The sequence below is a fragment of the Barbus barbus genome (genome assembly GCF_936440315.1).
Source record: "Barbus barbus genome assembly, chromosome: 44".
NCBI lineage: Eukaryota > Metazoa > Chordata > Actinopteri > Cypriniformes > Cyprinidae > Barbus > Barbus barbus.
In genome coordinates, this window is record NC_136722.1 from 1,291,171 (window position 1) to 1,308,349 (window position 17,179).

Consider the following 17,179-nt stretch of genomic DNA (forward strand, 5'->3'; position numbering starts at 1 on the left):
TTTTAGATATGAAACATATATATTATTTGTCTTTTTTAGCAAAGCATTCTGTTGCAGCTGAATGCCATGAACAGCAATCATCACTTGCATATGGTTTATACCAAATATACCACAGCAAAACCAACTAGAATAACTAATATAGATGCCAAACGTTATTCAAGACACGTGAACAATCAGCAATAAAAGCAGCACAAATACATTCAGGTACAGACATTGAAATGAAATGTAATCAAATGTAAAATGACACTAGTTTTCTTTTTATAAATAAAATATAGATTAATCCTTATTAAAGTGACAACAGATCAGTGAGTGATTTTATTTTTCTTCACTCAAAGTAGCTTGAAGAGGATTCTCAAAACAGTGATGGTCTGCACAAGACCGAGTTAGGACTAGATGTCTACTAGTAAAAAAGCCTTGTGTATAAAATGATGACCTGAGCAGCACTTTCCTTTGAATATCAGCTTGTTTAGTGACTGTAAATCAGACACTGTTCTCATCAAATGAGCAGCCTAGTTCAGTGTAGCAGCCTGTTATTTAGCAGGATGACTTATTTTGCCTCTCGCTACACCCAGTGTAAGGCACACACTGCAGATAAGGCTTCAGCGTGCCAGATTTCAGCAACACCCTTCTGTCTCACCAGGTCACCGACACCAAATCTTCAGATTCCTCTGCTAGTTTAAAAAACAAACATGGCTAAACATGCTGTCTAAATTTGGCCAAACTCAGTTGGTGGTATAAAACATAACAGCATGATTACGTATTCTGTGGTCCTGATTACCATATTTACACTGCTCACTGTTGCTTTTCTGCTCACCAAGGCTGCATTTATTGATCAAAAATACAATAAAAATAGTGAAATATTATTAAAATTTAAAACGGCTGTTTTCTATGTGAATCTATATTAAACTGTAATTTATTTCTGTGATCAAATCTGTATTTTCAGCATCATTACTCCAGTCTTCAGTGTCACATGATCTTCAGAAATCATAATAATATACTGATTTACTGCTCAACAAACATTTCTCATTATTATCAGGATTCACAGATAAATAGAAAGTTACAAAAACAGCATTTATTTGAAATATACATTTTTTGAACATTATAAATGTCTTTACTGTCACTTTTGATAAATTTAATGCATCCTTGATTAAAAAAAGTGTTCATTTATAAAAAATAAAAAAAAAAAACGTAATACTTAATTTTGAACGGTAATGTATCTGTATATCAAAGTACTGTCTGCTACATTGTTGTTGTCACTGTATCTGTGTCTGAAAATATGGTAATGTCACAATAACAAACTGTATTAAACTGTAGTAATTATATATTACTTCTTGTACTTTGATATACCACGGTAACGTTCGATTACTGTATTTATATACCATGCTGTTTACAAATAATGTACCATGTTACCATATAATAATACCATGTTACCACAGTAAAGCCATAGTAATTCCCTGCTCAGTTTTTGCACTTTATTACCATATTCTTACACCATCGTGTTTTCATGACACCTGAAAGGTACCGTATTAAACAAAACACGCTAATGACATGCTATTTATTGTAAGTGGATCATGAATCTGGTTTTGTCTGTGTGTTTTCTGTAGTGTGTACACAGAGTCCACTGTGCTGTATGAGTCCACCCTGGACCAGCCTGAAGAAACCAGCGAGCGCGTTCTCAAAACCAGCCAGCGAGCTCGACCCAGACTCTGCCGTCTGCCTAGTGTAGATGTGCAGACGTCATCTGCAGACAGCGCAGCGTCGAGGTATCCACCATCCGCTCTGTGTTTCTGTGTAATTACAGCTCCGGGCGTTCTGTCATTACCTGTTAGGAGGCAGGTGACTCTATGTGTGTGTAAACGAATCTGTCCTGAGCGTTAACACACACACACACACAGCTGTGGATGGTTACTGTAGACCTGTGATGACAGACAGACAGTGTTTCCAGAACCTTCTGCTCACACACAGCCAAAGCACAATGCCTCTTGACACAGATATTCAGAGTCAGTTCAGTCACAACGCCACACAAATTAGATTCGTAATGCATGGTGGATCAGTCTGTTATTAATCTGTGCTGTTTGATAAGGTGCTGTTAATGTATCCCACAGTTTGAATAACAAAAATAAAAAATGTAATTGCAACTTTTTATCTTACTATTTGGACTTTGTTTCTTGCATTTCTGAAAAAGTTCAGAATTGCGAGATACAAAATTGTGAGAAAAAAAAAATCTGAATTCTGACCTGAGTTTCTCACAATTCTATTGTCTGTTTCTGCCACAGAATAAAAATAAGATTAATTGCTACTTTTTATATCAACCCCCCCCCCCCCAAAAAAACCAAGTTTACATCTTAAAATACTGTCTTTTCCAGTATATCACATATCACAGTTTATATATCATATTTATGAGTTATAATAATTGTGATTTTTAGTTCAGTTTTAGTCTGGACACACAAGAAAAAGTTAGAATGGTAAGATATAAACTCAATTGTGAGTGGGGGAAAAATCTCAATCTAATAGACTATTTAATTTCTCATTCATGAAGCAATGCTGGGGTTTACATAAAGATGAAAAGATATTCATATTAAAATATTACAAGATGTATAAGGACATTTTCTTTGTGTAATGAGTTCGACTTGCAGTGCATGAGGTCATGTGACAACAACAATGTCTGTCTTAAATGTTTATTTCTGTATATTGCTGTTTCACAGTGCTATAAATAAACAGGTGGCGGTATGCTGTGTTTTATGCTAGTGGTCCATTCTGGACGCCTTCAGGGCACACTTTTGGGTGAAGTGGGATGGTGCTTCCCTCTTGTGGTTATTCACATGAATCACAACCTCGCTGTTTCTGAGTGACCTGTGTTGTGTGTGTTCCTCTGGCAGTGAGCTGTACTCGAGGCAGGGCACCAGCGACACCGTCGAGGAGACCGAGAGCCAGAGAGAGCTTCCCGAGCATCCAGACAAACTCTGGAGCAGCACCTCAGAGCTGCCGCCTCCAGGAGCCGTGGACATCCCTCCCTCGTACAGCAAAGCCACGGGCCTGGACTCAGCGGGACGCACCGAGGGCAGGAGGCTGAGGATACAAACCCCTGACGATGAGAGGAGCGCCGACACTCTGCTCTCAACGAGCCATCAGCTGACCGCCAGCGAGCTGCTGCAGAGCAGGTGACCACACGTCATGTGACCGCAATTAAACACTGATGTGAGACTTCTACACTGTGTGCACAAAATAGGTTATTCTTCTTTTCAAAAGCATTATCATTCAATAGTTTTGGATTGGTAAGATTTTTCATGTTTTTTAAATAAGTCTCCAAGGTTGCATTTTTTTTGTGTGCTGCACAATATTTTTTGTGGAAACTGTGATGCATTTTATTTTTCAGGATTCACAGATGAATAGAAAGTTCAGAAGAACAGCATTTATTTGAAATAGAAATCTATAAATGTTTACTGTTACTTTTGTTCAATTTAATGTGTCCTCACTGAATAAAAGTATAAAAAACTAATTACTGACCCCAAACTGTTGAACAGTAGTTTATGTAAAAATACAATCATATAACATTTGATTCATGTGTTGCAACACATTATGCATTAGTATTTCCAACAATACTTACAATTATTATAAATAAATCTTTAACAGTAAATATAATATTTGAAGGTCCAATTGGTTCAATTATGTTTTTAAAACAAGGGTATTTATGTCATGTGGAGTTTTTTTTTTTTTACATGTATTGCTCCAAATCAATATCCGTAAACAGCTGGTTCCCATTGTGACAACAAAAGAAAATGTTCAAAAGCCTTTTGTGGCCAAGACTTTAATTATGTATACTTTTGTGAAAAATTTAAATTAAATTAATAAACAAATAAATAAATAAATACAAACCTTAGAAATATAAAAAATATATATATTAGAAATTAAAAAGTGTGACAAGTCTCCCTTTATGTGAAAGTACACTTCAAAAGTGCATTCTAACAGTTTTCTATACTGAGCAACAGTCCACGCTGAGACCCATGTGATGCTCTTCTCCTTCAGGATGTTCTATGACGAGGAGCTGGAGGCGTCTGAGCATTTCTACCGCTCTCAGCCGCAGTTCCTCCAGCTCTGCTACGCTCTCTATAACATGCTGGTGGCTCACTCTGAGATGGTGTGTTACCTGGTCATCATCCTCAACCACATGATCTCCGCATCGGTGGCCACGCTGGTGCTGCCCATCCTCATCTTCCTCTGGGCCATGCTGTCGGTTCCCCGGCCCAGCAAATGCTTCTGGATGACGGCCATCGTCTACACGGAGGTATCGCGTCTCAGACCGCAGATTGAGCTTTGATAGTCAGGTGTCTCAGTGATACGTGTTGGGTCAAACTAATATACAGTGTCCTTGTTACATGTGTTAATGCACTCACTATAGTAATAACAGTAAATTATGCAGAATCACAAACACTACAGTAAGTGCATGTTGTTAATTAATATTACTCCGTACTTAATTGTATAATTGTACTGCACCAAGGACACCTTAGAATAACGTGTAACCAGGTTTTGGATTACATTATAAATATCTAACATTTATTAACAATGAGCAACGCATTTATTTCACAATTTCCTAGTGCTGCAAAACTATTTATCTCGATTAATCGCTGACAAAATCAAAGTTTTTGTTTGCATAATATATGTGTGTGTTCTGTGTATATTTATTATGTATATATAAATACACACACATACAGTATATACTTTGAAATATTTACATGTCTATATTCATATATTTTATATTATAAATAAATAAACATATTTTTTCTGAAATATATTCATGCATGTGTGTATTTATATATACATAATATACTGGATTATGTAAAGGAATGATTATATAGTGTAACCTTTTCTTCTTCTTCTTGCTTATGTATTTATTTATTCTTTCATGTTTGACTGTCTAATTATTGGCAATGTGTCCGTTATTCCTTCTTCCTTGATTGTTTGTTCCAATTATGTTATTTTTGTTTATATTTAATAGACAATAAAAAGTTGATCCCCAAAATTAAGAAAAGAAGTTGATTAGTGAGTACTTAGTTAATTAACACAGACCAGCTGACCACATACAAATAACCTATAGAGGTTAATCTGAATAAAATGTCACATAACTTGTGCTTTAGTCTGATAGTTAACATGTGGCATTGATCTTTCTCAAAGTAATCTTTTTTTATTTTCTACCTGCAGGTCACCATAGTGGTCAAGTACTTCTTCCAGTTTGGCTTCTTTCCATTTAACCAGAGCATAGAGCTGGACAAATCCAAGCCCTTCCACCCGCCTAACATCATCGGTGTGGAGAAGAAAGAGGGCTACGTCCACTACGACCTGGTCCAGCTCCTCGCGCTCTTCTTCCATCGCTCCATTCTGAAGGTAGAGAGACGCTCGTCCATCTGTGTAACGTCTTAACATTTAATCTCACATTTTGCTCAGACATGAAAATATCAAAATGATGTGTCATTATAACCTTTTGAAATAATCAATAGTTATTTTTAAACATGACACTGCACATATTTAATTGAGACACATTATTTTTTCCATATTTGCAGAAAATGCACTAAACACCAGTCAGTGACATTTTTAGAGCGTTATAAATGAAAACCTTCTTTACGGTCACTATTGTGGGATTGAATGGGTTAAGTGAGCAGGAAAGGTGAAAGCCCTCTTCTTCCTCAGTGCTACGGTCTGTGGGATGAAGATGAGCCCAGGTCAGGAGGTCAGACTACGATCTCTCAGCACACTGACTCAGACAGCGAAGAGAAAGCTCAGTCCCGGCCGGAGAAGAGCACCGCTGACCTCTCACCCGTCTCCACACACGTCCGTCTGCCCAGAAAACCCCTCCACAGCAGCTCCGCGGTCCGGCGGCAGAGCTCCAGCATCTCACAGCGCTCGGCCCGATCCAAAGCAGGTGTGCTTCTGCTCTATGCTCAGATGTCTGAATGTGTGCTTACATTTGCTAAATTTGCCAGGCCAATAGGTCTAATTGCAGTGGTTCCTAACCAGAAACTTCCAAGTGAGCCTCAAGATGACATAAAATTATTTAAAACAAGACAAAACTTTAAAATAAGCTAAAACTGCTCAAAATCAGGTTGTGATGATATTTCTTCTTTTAATTCTTATTAAAAAAATATTTTAAAAAATGTACATTGCTTTCTAAGATTTTAGTAATTTCTATTTATGTCAAGTTCTAAATTTTTAATGGGTAGACGTTGCTATTTGTCAGTAAAAAAAAAAAAAATCATAAATTTGCATGACCAGCTGAAGCTGATGCAAAATCTGTTTGGGGAAATATTTCACCCTTACATGAAATGCCAGATTTTGGCTGTGAAAATTTGCTGAACAACAATAAATGCATCTTCAGGAATTTCTCAGGCTTAGTTTTTCCCAACGAGCACAGGAGCACATAAAAAAAGAGAAAAAAAAATATAACAAAAAATAATTCTGTATACAGTCGGGATACAAACTGTTTAATAATTGTGTAATTGTATACCACTGTTATAAACATATTATCACAGTGTCGATGCTAGTAAAATCTTTATATTGAATGTATTAAAAAACGTTTGCTCAGACAGAAGCTACTAGGGTTTACAGTACGTTAAATTAAATGCTAGATTCGGCAGTTGTTCATAAGCATAAATGGAATAAATGCATTGCATTGATTGATTGAAACAGCAAGCCTGTAAACCACTCAACAGCACTGCGATTTGACGGTGAATATTCAGCGCTCACGTTTATTTAATGAAATCAGAGCCTGAAGTTACTAATCACATTTGGCTGTATAATAAATCATGTTTTTTTCACCTTAAATTTAAGAATGGTGATTAAAGTTAAGACATTTTAAAAACCCGCAGATACTTTGATAGGTTTCACAGTCATAGATGCAAACTCCTCACCTTTCAGTGACAACTCTGAAGGACTTTTTTGAGATCAGAATAGGTCAGCTGTGAGATTTGCTTAGATCTAATGAGAAAGTGTTTTATGAGCGGAGGGGAGGGGGTCTTACAAGGATAAATAAGAACTGGTTATTTCACTAAGTTTTGTATAGTATTTTCGTTACTCTTTACTTCAAAAACTATGTCTAAAAAGGGTAATATTTTATGTATTTGAGGTCTGAGATGTGGAAACAGTGAAGAGAGAGAGCATTACGGTCTAATCAGCCAATAGTGTCTTAAATAGCCTGCATAGCACTTCATCTTTATAACATGGGATTTTGACCAAATATATTCAAATATCTTGATTTTTGTAAAATGTTGCAACAAGATGTTATTTTTATTTTTTTTTATGTGTGAAAAATAACAGTTTTGGACATATACGATACTAACAAAAACCTAAAGTAACTACAAAACAGCATGTAAATAAATATCTTTAAAAGAAGCTCCGTGTGGAGCATGCCCCCAGTCCGCGCACTGTTCTCACCTTTTTCCCCCTTACCTGTTTGCATCTCTGACAGTTCACACACATCTATTTTTAGTCTCAAAAGCACCGTTGATCCCTGATCTTGGCTCTGGATGTGTGTGTTCACAGGCAGCAGCGGCACGAGGACGAGTGTGCGTTCATTGAGCGCTCAACAGAAGAGCCGCAAGGAGCTCGTTATAGAGAAGCTCAGAGAACAGCTGATCAAAGCAAAGCGGTTCACTATCAAAACGTGAGACTCCCGCTCACCTCACTCATTTATTTGAAAAGGAAGTTAAATCATCGTATTATTTCTGTATATTATTCAATCTGCTGGGTTTGTGTTGTTTCAGGATTCTGGAAATCTACATTCCCATTCGGCAGTTCTTCTATAACCTGATCCACCCGGAGTACAGCGCCGTGACCGACGTCTACGTGCTCATGTTTCTGGCCGACACGGTCGACTTCATCATCATCGTTTTCGGATTTTGGGCTTTCGGGGTTTGTAGAGCTTCACCTGCTCAATCACATGACAGTTTACAGGAATAATTCACCAAACAGCTGATAAAAACATCACAATAATCCACACCACTCCAGTCCATCAGATAACATCTGGAGAAGACTAAAGCTGAAACACATCCATCAAGAAATATGAGTCCATAATCCATAATAACTCTTCCTCCAGTGAAAAAGTGCATCTCCTGTTGTCTCTCACATCAAAATCCAGCCACATATTAGTTTAGAGCTGTTTTGTCTTGTAAACGCTGCTTGATCTGCAGATTTCTCTCCTGATTCAGACCAGAACACTTTTCACTGGAGGAAGCGTTATTATGGATTATGGACTAATATTTTAGTTAAAAACATCTTAATGCTGGATGTGTTTGAGCTTTTGTCTTCTCCAGATGTTAACTGATGGACTGGAGTGGTGTGGATTATTGTGATGTTTTTATCAGCTGTTTGGACTCTCATTCTGACGGCACCCATTCACTGCAGAGCATCCATTGCTGAGACACTGATGCAGAGACACATTTATACAAACCTGATGAAGAAACCTGATGACCTGAGGATGAGCACATTTTTTATCAAATTATAATTTTTGGGTGAAATATTCCTTTCATATAAAATATCCAGTTTGAAAAATCAGTTACATTTGTCATGAGAGATTTTTGTGTTCCATGTTGTGACATCAAAGTGTCGAAATTTGTTCTATCCATCAGACTAAATGATGGGATCATAAACTCAAAATATAAAAAAAAAAAATGAAACCTATCCATGGGTGCATCATTCACAATAAGATCTATAGCATGGCATTTCCATTATATGCCAACTTTAAGAACAATGCAATTATTAAACCATGTAAGTGCAGTAAAACTGAAGTGAAACTGGTTTCTCCACAGAAACACTCTGCAGCGGCTGACATCACTTCCTCTCTGTCAGAGGACCAGGTTCCCGAGGCGTTTCTGGTGATGGTGCTGATCCAGTTTGGCACCATGGTGGTGGACCGTGCGCTTTACCTGAGGAAGACCGTGATGGGGAAGGTCATCTTCCAGGTCATCCTGGTCTTCGGCATTCACTTCTGGATGTTCTTCATTCTCCCAGGAGTCACTGAGAGGTAAATGACGAATGATATCATTATTGATCCTGTTTAAAGGGATAGTTCACCCAAAAATTTAAATTCTGTCATTAAATACTCCCTCTCATGTCGTTCAAAACTGTAAGACCTTCGTTCACCTTCTGAACACAAATTAAGATATATATATATTATTTTTGATGCACTCCGAGAGCTCTCTGACCCTCCATAGACAGCAAGGATCTTAACACGATCAAGGCTCAGAAACATAGTAAGGACGTCGTTAAAATAATCCATGTGACATCAGGGGTTCAACCGTAATGTTATGCATGTGATGCTCTCCAAAATGGCACTATAGGGTGAGGAGGAGGAGACAATTTGTTGAATAAAGTCATTATTTTAGTTTTCTTTGCACACAAAGTATTCTGGTAGCTTTGTAAAATTACGGTTGAACCCCTGATGTCACATGGATTATTTTAACGATGGTCTTGCTACGTTTCTGAGCCTTGATCGTGTTAAGATCCTTGCTGTCTATGGAGGGTCTGAGAGCTCTCAGAGTGCATCAAAAATAATATATCTTTGTGTTCAGAAGGTGAACGAAGGTCTTAAAGTTTTGGACGACATGAGGGGGAGTAATTAATGACAGAATTTAAATTTTTGGGTGAACTATCCCTTTAAAGAAGCTGGAGGTCATCTAACATGTGACTGGATTTGATTTCCTAGGCGTTTCAGTCAGAACACAGTTGCCCAGCTCTGGTACTTTGTGAAGTGCATCTACTTTGGTCTGTCTGCCTATCAGATCCGCTGCGGTTACCCCACCCGCGTGCTGGGCAACTTCCTCACCAAGAGCTATAACTACGTCAATCTCTTCCTCTTCCAAGGGTAAGAAACAAAGCTGGACTCCATATGTTACAGTGTGTTCAGCCTCAGAGACTCTGATCCTGAGATTTACAACATATTACAGTCATTCTTCATGTGGATGACCACAAATGTATTAATACTAATATACATACATATACAACATTTGGAGTGAGTATGTATTATATTTGCATTAAATTGAGCAAAAGTGTCAGTAAAGTAATTTATAATGTTACATAAGATTTATATTTCATATCATGTCCACTTACCCATCATACAATCACTGTTATGCCAGCCTCTTATTATTTCATGCCAAAGAATGCCTGGATTTGTTCTGTTTGAAAGCACATTTTCTTTCAGTAGATTTTGTAGACATAATGTGTATAATACATTTTAGTCCATACCATACTTGGTTTGTGGTGTGTCAGAAGCGCTGGAGTCCTGATGAGTTCATCTTTCTGACCGATGCTCAGGTTCCGGTTGGTGCCGTTCCTGACGGAGCTGCGGGCGGTGATGGACTGGGTTTGGACCGACACCACGCTCAGTCTGTCCAGCTGGATCTGTGTGGAGGACATCTACGCTCACATCTTTGTGCTCAAGTGCTGGAGGGAGTCGGAGAAAGTGAGACTTGCTTCCAATGCGTCTGTCCATCAGCGGCTTGTTAAACCTGCATTCAGAGTCAAGTCACCGTTATTTATATAGTGCTTTTTACAATGCAGATTGTGTCATAGTGTGCCAATAATGTGTGTAAAATGTATACGATGTTTAATAAGGAGCCAGTGCAGTGTTGACAGAACCAGGCTAATGTGGTCATACTTCCTGGTTCTAGTAAGAACTCTAGCTGCTGCATTTTGAACCAGCTGGAGTTTGTTTATTAAGCATGCAGAGCAACCACCCAATAAAGCATTACAATAATCTAGCCTCGAGGTCATGGATTAACATTTCTGGTTTTAGTTCTCTAAAATGCAGAAACGTGGCTTTTGAAGGAGAGATTGCTATCCAATAGCACACCTAGGTTCCTAACTGATGACGAAGAATTGACAGAGCAGCCGTCAAGTATTAGATAGTGATCTAAGTTATTACATGCAGATGTATTTGGTCCTATAACGCTTTCAGAATTTAACAGTAAGAAATTACTAGTCATCCAGTTTTTTATATCAACTATGCATTCCGTGAGTTTTGCAATCAGGATTTACAGGGTGTTTGTGTGTTTTCAGAGGTATCCTCAGCCTCGAGGACAGAAGAAGAAGAAGGTAGTGAAGTATGGGATGGGAGGGATGATCGTGATGCTGCTCATCTGTATCGTCTGGTTTCCTCTGCTCTTCATGTCTCTGGTCAAATCTGTGGCTGGAGTTGTCAACAAACCACTAGATGTGTCTGTCACCATCACGCTGGGCGGCTTTCAGGTACGGCGATAAACTGCTGCTCATAGAGACGTGTCTGCGAGAACTCCACTCAAATCAGGGGAAATTAAAGCTAAAATTAAAACAACAACAAAAAGTCATTACTTTAAATTATGGAAGGCCATTTCCATCACAGAAAATAAATAAAAAAGGAAATTTACTAAATATCTTCATGGAACATGATCTTTACTTAATATCCTAATGATTTTTGTCATAAAAGTAAAATCAATCATTTTGACTCATACAATGTATTGTTGGCTATTTCTACAAATATTCCCGTGCTTTTGTGCTGCAGGGTCACATGTCTGTGTTTTGCCTGTGTTTTCTAGCCCATCTTCACAATGAGTGCACAGCAGAATCAGCTGAAGGACGTCACTGACAGAGATTTCATAAGCTTCATGAATTCATACAGACACATTCCTGTAAGTCACTCTCAGTGTGACGGTTTGGAGAAGCGTGTTGTTTTAGAAGCACGCCGCTCTTTAGAGCTTGTGTAATGTGTTAAGTGTAGGACCATCTCTTCCCAGAATGCACTGCAGTTCTTGGAGGCGTATACGGCAGAGGACGTGACTGTGGCCGAGCTGGAAGGAAGCTCAAACTCTCTCTGGACCATCAGCCCACCCAGCAGGAAGAACCTGATGGACGTCTTGAGCAAAGAGGACCAGTTTCCTGTGACCATGTCCTGGAGCATCCAGAGGTACAGATCCAGTGCATCACCTGGGGGGATTTCATCCTAAAAGTGTACAAAAAGCTAGAACCTATGCAAAAATCCCTTTATAAATCCCAGTCAGGGGAAGATTGTGCGTACGTGGATCTCCACCCCGTCTCCTCTCTGAAATCACCATATATGGAGCTTACAACGCCTAGTTTTACTATGCATAACCTCATCTGCATATCATTACTATGCATATTCCCATCCACGTGACACCATGTTTAACACCAAAACGGTTTAAAATAGTTCTCACATATATTTTAGAATAGAGTTGATCTCATTCTTGTACACTGGCCAAATAATATTTCAATTGTTTTAAACAATTCAAATCAAATTAAATGCATGCAGTTTTGCTGATAAGGTGAACATCTATTTTTTGTGGAAACAGATAGGCCTATATTTATTGCAGTGTAAATACAATTGTCTGACTCGCTGCATTACTGAAAGTATTTTAAAAAGGAAATGTGCAGATCTTACTGTAATGACTTTTTTGTAATTTCAGTAAATATTCCACTCTCATTAATGGAGATAAGCAATGCAAATACAGTTTAAAATCATTTACTTCATTACTTTTCTCACTCCAAAAGAGTTCATACGCATGGCAGGGTTCCTCAAATCTTTCCCCGGAGGGCCGATCTGCTGCAGAGTTTAGCTCCAACCCTGATCAATCTCACCTGTGCTTTTCTAATGATCCTGAAGACTCTGATTAGCAGCTCAGAATGAGACCCTGTCACTTTTAGATATATACAAAATATTATATGATTTACAGCGTTCAGATACGCTACCATTCAAAGATAAGTGTCTTCTGTTCACCAATGCTGCATTCAATCAAAAATACAGTAAAACAGCTGTTTTCTATGTGAATATGTGTTAAACTGTAATTTATTTCTGTGATCTGCAGCTGTATTTTCAGCATCATTACTCCAGTCTTCAGTGTCACATGATCTTCAGAAATCATTCTAATATACTGATTTACTGCTCAACAAACATTTCTGATTATTATCAATGTTGAACACAGTTGTGTTGCTCAATATTTTTGTGGCAACCGTCATACATTTTATTTTTCAGGATTCACAGATGAATAGAAAGTTCAAAAGAACAGCATTTATTTGTAATAGAAAACTTTTGCAACATTATAAATGTCTTTTACTGGCACTTTTGATCAATTTAATGCATCCAAGATGAATAAAAGTATGAATAAAAAATAAAAACCTCTTACTTTTTGAACAATAGTGTATATTAGAAAACCATAATCATGTCCAAAAATCATGGTAATGGTCATTTCTTCTAGTGCAGTTCTCAGGTACGTTGCAGTTTCATCTTTAAACACTAAATGCATCCCATAATACTTCTCTCTCTCTCGTGCAGGAATCTGAGTCTGGGAGCAAAGGCTGAGTTTGCAATGGACAAACACATCACATATCTGGACATGAACACCAGACAAGAGCTGATAGCGTTACTCAATGGAACCAGAAATAAACCTGTGTAAGTACAAATTCAACATATGAGCATTAATGTAAGTATGCAATGCATGATTTATATTTATGGTCCATGTTCTCATTCACAGGGTCATAGAGAAAGTATTTCCCTGCTTCATTCGAGCACCGAGTGACTCAAACGCCAAACCGGTAGATCAGCTTTATACAGGTAATGCAGAATCAATATGACTTTTCTCCATGAATACTGACGCCACCTGTAACTCATCTCATCAATCCCTCTGTGCCAGATGAGGGTTATAAGAGCATTCTGCTGGACTTGGAGAGGTCTCACAACGGCAGTGAAGACATTCAGGAGTGGTGGATTGTGGACCAGCCGTCGGCAGGGAAGATCCACATGAGATCCGAGCTAAAGCTGGAGAAGAAGAGAGAGGCAGGACTGCAGCTGTATGTCTTCAGTGATAAAGTCAGTCCTCCCAGCCTGGGCTTCCTTGCAGGTTACGGGTGAGTCATGGGATACCGTCCCAAACATCTCTGAGCACGCAGTTAAGCAGTTAAACCATCACAAATTGCACTTTTTCGTTTTTGATTTTGTTTTAAAATGACAGATTTTGTGGTTGTACCATATTATGCAATGTTAGATGTGCAGTTGTCATGCATTACCAAAAAAAAAAAAATTTGAAAACTTGTCACAAAAGACACACAAATGATATATAATTATTAAAAGTAAGAACAAAGACACAAATGACAAACAATAGGTGGGGTTAGTATTCAGGTACACAATAGTAGAGAAATGAATCAAATGTAAAATAAAGCATTGCATAGTCTTCACTGTATATTTTAAATATAGATTAATCCTTAGTAAAGCTACTAAAGTGAATCAGTCAAGATCAGTGAGGGATTTTCTCTGTCTTTTGTTGTTTAAAGTGCCCCTATTAAGGGTAATGAAAGGTTCATATTTTGGGAGTCCCTGCCAACAGGTGGACATAAACGAAAGTGTTTATTTTACCTTGCATGCTCTTATAATATGCATTTATGTTTACCTTACTTGCTCAACGACTCCCAAACGATTCGCTCAACGATTCATTTTTCCAAACCCCTCCTTTGCGTGACGCTAATCTGCGGTGACTAGTCTGATTGGTCTCATTTTCATTTCATTGTACACAAAGCAGCACTGCGCTCACAGTCTTACCGAGGAAACGGCTATTTTTACAACGTTGTAATGATTTGCAAAAATCCATAACTTTAACATTAAACATGAGAGAAAACATCCTGCAAAGTTTTAAATCAAAGTACACCGTATAAATGTATTGTCTCTCAAAAGAAAGAGTCGACTCTGAATCATTGAAACGAGTCGTTTTTAAAACGAATCCCAAGCCGTTTCATGTTGACCTCAACATCAAACATTAGCATATTGCCGCCCACTTCAACCTTTCATTACCCATAATAGAGGCACTTTAATGACAGACAGCATCAGGATTATTAGGCTGCTGTCACTTTAAGAACTATCGCACAGATCCAAAATACTTTCCGTAGCCGTCTACATTCACTTACAGCCTACGGTTTTTATGTGAACACTCGCCAAAACACATTTTTACACAAGTGTGTGACCGTTGGCTTTCTCCATACACGCATCAGTCAGCGCATTGAGTTTTTTTGTGGTTTGACTTTTCAACATGAAGCATTGTATTATTTTCTCATTCCTGCATGTTTATCTCACTAACATATCAATAACTTTTTACAATTATTTTGTGGTTAAATGGCCATTTATGCAGGATTCCCAAAAAAGTGACATTGTTGATTATCATAAGACTTGATAGATTCCTTGGATCATTCCGATACCAATTATGCCATAATCGGACAAACTTTGTCCACCATTTTTGAAAACCAACTTTTTCGACCTCCTAGACAATTTCTCCAATTTTCACCAAATTAGAGTCAGCTCATCTTCAGACCATGTCAGCAAAAGCTATAGATTTTGTGTCAATAGACAAACTGGATCTCATTTACCGCAGCAACGAATTTGATGGCATGATGCCAAGCTGCATCTGACCACATCAATTCAGTAATTGGACCTATTGGTCAAAAATGATAAACCATTAAATCAGATCACTAGTGATTTATGATTTTTCCAGCATTTTGACTAAAATCATCTGAAAATGTATTTAATTACTTGTTTTGGTTGGTGTGATGCTTCCTGCCATGCTTAGGTCCTCATTTTGCCTTGGTTGCTTAAAGGATAAATTCACTTCCAGAATAAACATTACCTGATAATTTACTCACCCCATGTCATCCAAGATGTTCATTTCTTTTGCGACAGAAGAATAAGATGAAGTTTTTTTTTTGAGGAAAACATTCCAGGATTTTTCTCCATATAGTGGACTTCAATGGTGGGCAACAATTTGAAGGTCCAAAATGCAGTTTTAATGCAGCTTCAAAGGGCTCTACACAATCCCAGCCGAGGAATAAGGGTCTTATCAAGCGAAACCATCAGTCATTTTCTAAAAAAATTAATGTTATTATCCACTTTTTAGTGTAAAGCCCATTGAAATCCACTGTACAGACAAAAATCCTGGAATGTTTTCTTCCAAAAACTTAATTTCTTGGATGACATTGGAGTGAGTAAATGAACTGCTGCTTGTTGATTTTGTGTTGTTCTGAATCACGGCTGCAGATGCCAGTAACGCCTCTCTGTGTCTCTTGCAGTATCATGGGCCTCTACGCATCCGTGGTGCTGGTGATTGGGAAATTCGTCCGCGAGTTCTTCAGCGGCATCTCGCACTCCATCATGTTCGAAGAGCTTCCATGCGGTGACCGCATCCTCAAACTCTGCACCGACATCTTCCTCGTGCGGGAAACCGGCGAGCTGGAGCTGGAGGAGGACCTGTACGCCAAACTCATCTTCCTTTACCGCTCGCCAGAGACCATGATCAAATGGACGAGGGAGAAAACCAAATGAGCCTGCTGGGATTGTCAAACTCAGAGATCCCAAAGGAGGATGCGCTTCTCGCAGGAAGGCGACGTTAAGACTGTGAGACAGAGACAAACTCGTCGCGAGAGGCTCGACTGCCAGTACAATGTGACCTACAGGTGAAACAGCTGTACCAAAGAGCCCTGATTCAGAAGCTGCCACCTGTCTGTCTGGAGATTGGTTAGTCTCGTATTGTGCAATATGCTGTCCTGGTAGCTGGCTGTAAACTTGAACAAAGAAAGGAGACGGTGACTGAACACTAGTCACTTTTTTCTTCAGAGAAACCTGGACCCAGAAGTGCTTGGGTTTGTAAGACTACGTAACATTGAAATCATGATCTATCCTCGCTTGATCTTTAGGCTTGAACGGAGGACTGAAGGGTTCTCAGGAAGAGTATACGCTCATCAGGATATCACTTTACTGACACGTCGGTGGGATTGTGGATCAATATCATGAGCATAAAGCACATTCTGGAAACCAACTATTGTCTTATTTGTCCGTCTACCTGTTGCACTTTTAGTTTTTGTTAAATGCATTTCAATGACCATTTTGTATGCATAATCTACAGAAACTCAGAACTAAAATATGCAAAGATCACAGATTCTCTTTATTCAGTGGTGTTGTGAAACCATGCAAATCCTTCTCCATTAAAACACAAAATAAACCAAGATTGAGTTTCTCGTGTTCAGATAATCTTAAGGTATTTCATGCATTTATAAACAGCATGCTGCTTCATTTTCTCATGATGCTCCATATGACAAGACTAAGCTGAGTGGAATAAGTTTAAACGATATTGAAGCTACAAACACAATGTACAGTAAATACAGT

At 38.4% G+C, this 17,179-nt stretch overlaps 1 protein-coding gene across 1 annotated transcript in view; it reads left to right on the forward strand.

Annotated features, from left to right (window-relative positions):
- The window catches only part of LOC306863239 (piezo-type mechanosensitive ion channel component 2-like), a 134,259-nt gene extending 117,218 nt beyond the window's left edge, over nucleotides 1-17,041 (forward strand). The window contains exons 38-54 of the mRNA XM_079406483.1: nucleotides 1,605-1,763; nucleotides 2,880-3,161; nucleotides 4,027-4,285; nucleotides 5,200-5,382; nucleotides 5,686-5,917; nucleotides 7,534-7,654; nucleotides 7,755-7,902; nucleotides 8,799-9,013; nucleotides 9,695-9,853; nucleotides 10,303-10,450; nucleotides 11,047-11,235; nucleotides 11,562-11,654; nucleotides 11,760-11,929; nucleotides 13,313-13,429; nucleotides 13,512-13,591; nucleotides 13,671-13,884; nucleotides 16,087-17,041. Coding sequence (XP_079262609.1) covers nucleotides 1,605-1,763; nucleotides 2,880-3,161; nucleotides 4,027-4,285; nucleotides 5,200-5,382; nucleotides 5,686-5,917; nucleotides 7,534-7,654; nucleotides 7,755-7,902; nucleotides 8,799-9,013; nucleotides 9,695-9,853; nucleotides 10,303-10,450; nucleotides 11,047-11,235; nucleotides 11,562-11,654; nucleotides 11,760-11,929; nucleotides 13,313-13,429; nucleotides 13,512-13,591; nucleotides 13,671-13,884; nucleotides 16,087-16,339 — 3,022 coding nt within the window. The 3' untranslated portion in view covers nucleotides 16,340-17,041. The remainder of the gene's footprint in view (nucleotides 1-1,604; nucleotides 1,764-2,879; nucleotides 3,162-4,026; nucleotides 4,286-5,199; nucleotides 5,383-5,685; nucleotides 5,918-7,533; nucleotides 7,655-7,754; nucleotides 7,903-8,798; nucleotides 9,014-9,694; nucleotides 9,854-10,302; nucleotides 10,451-11,046; nucleotides 11,236-11,561; nucleotides 11,655-11,759; nucleotides 11,930-13,312; nucleotides 13,430-13,511; nucleotides 13,592-13,670; nucleotides 13,885-16,086) is intronic.
- The last annotated feature ends 138 nt before the right edge of the window (nucleotides 17,042-17,179 follow it).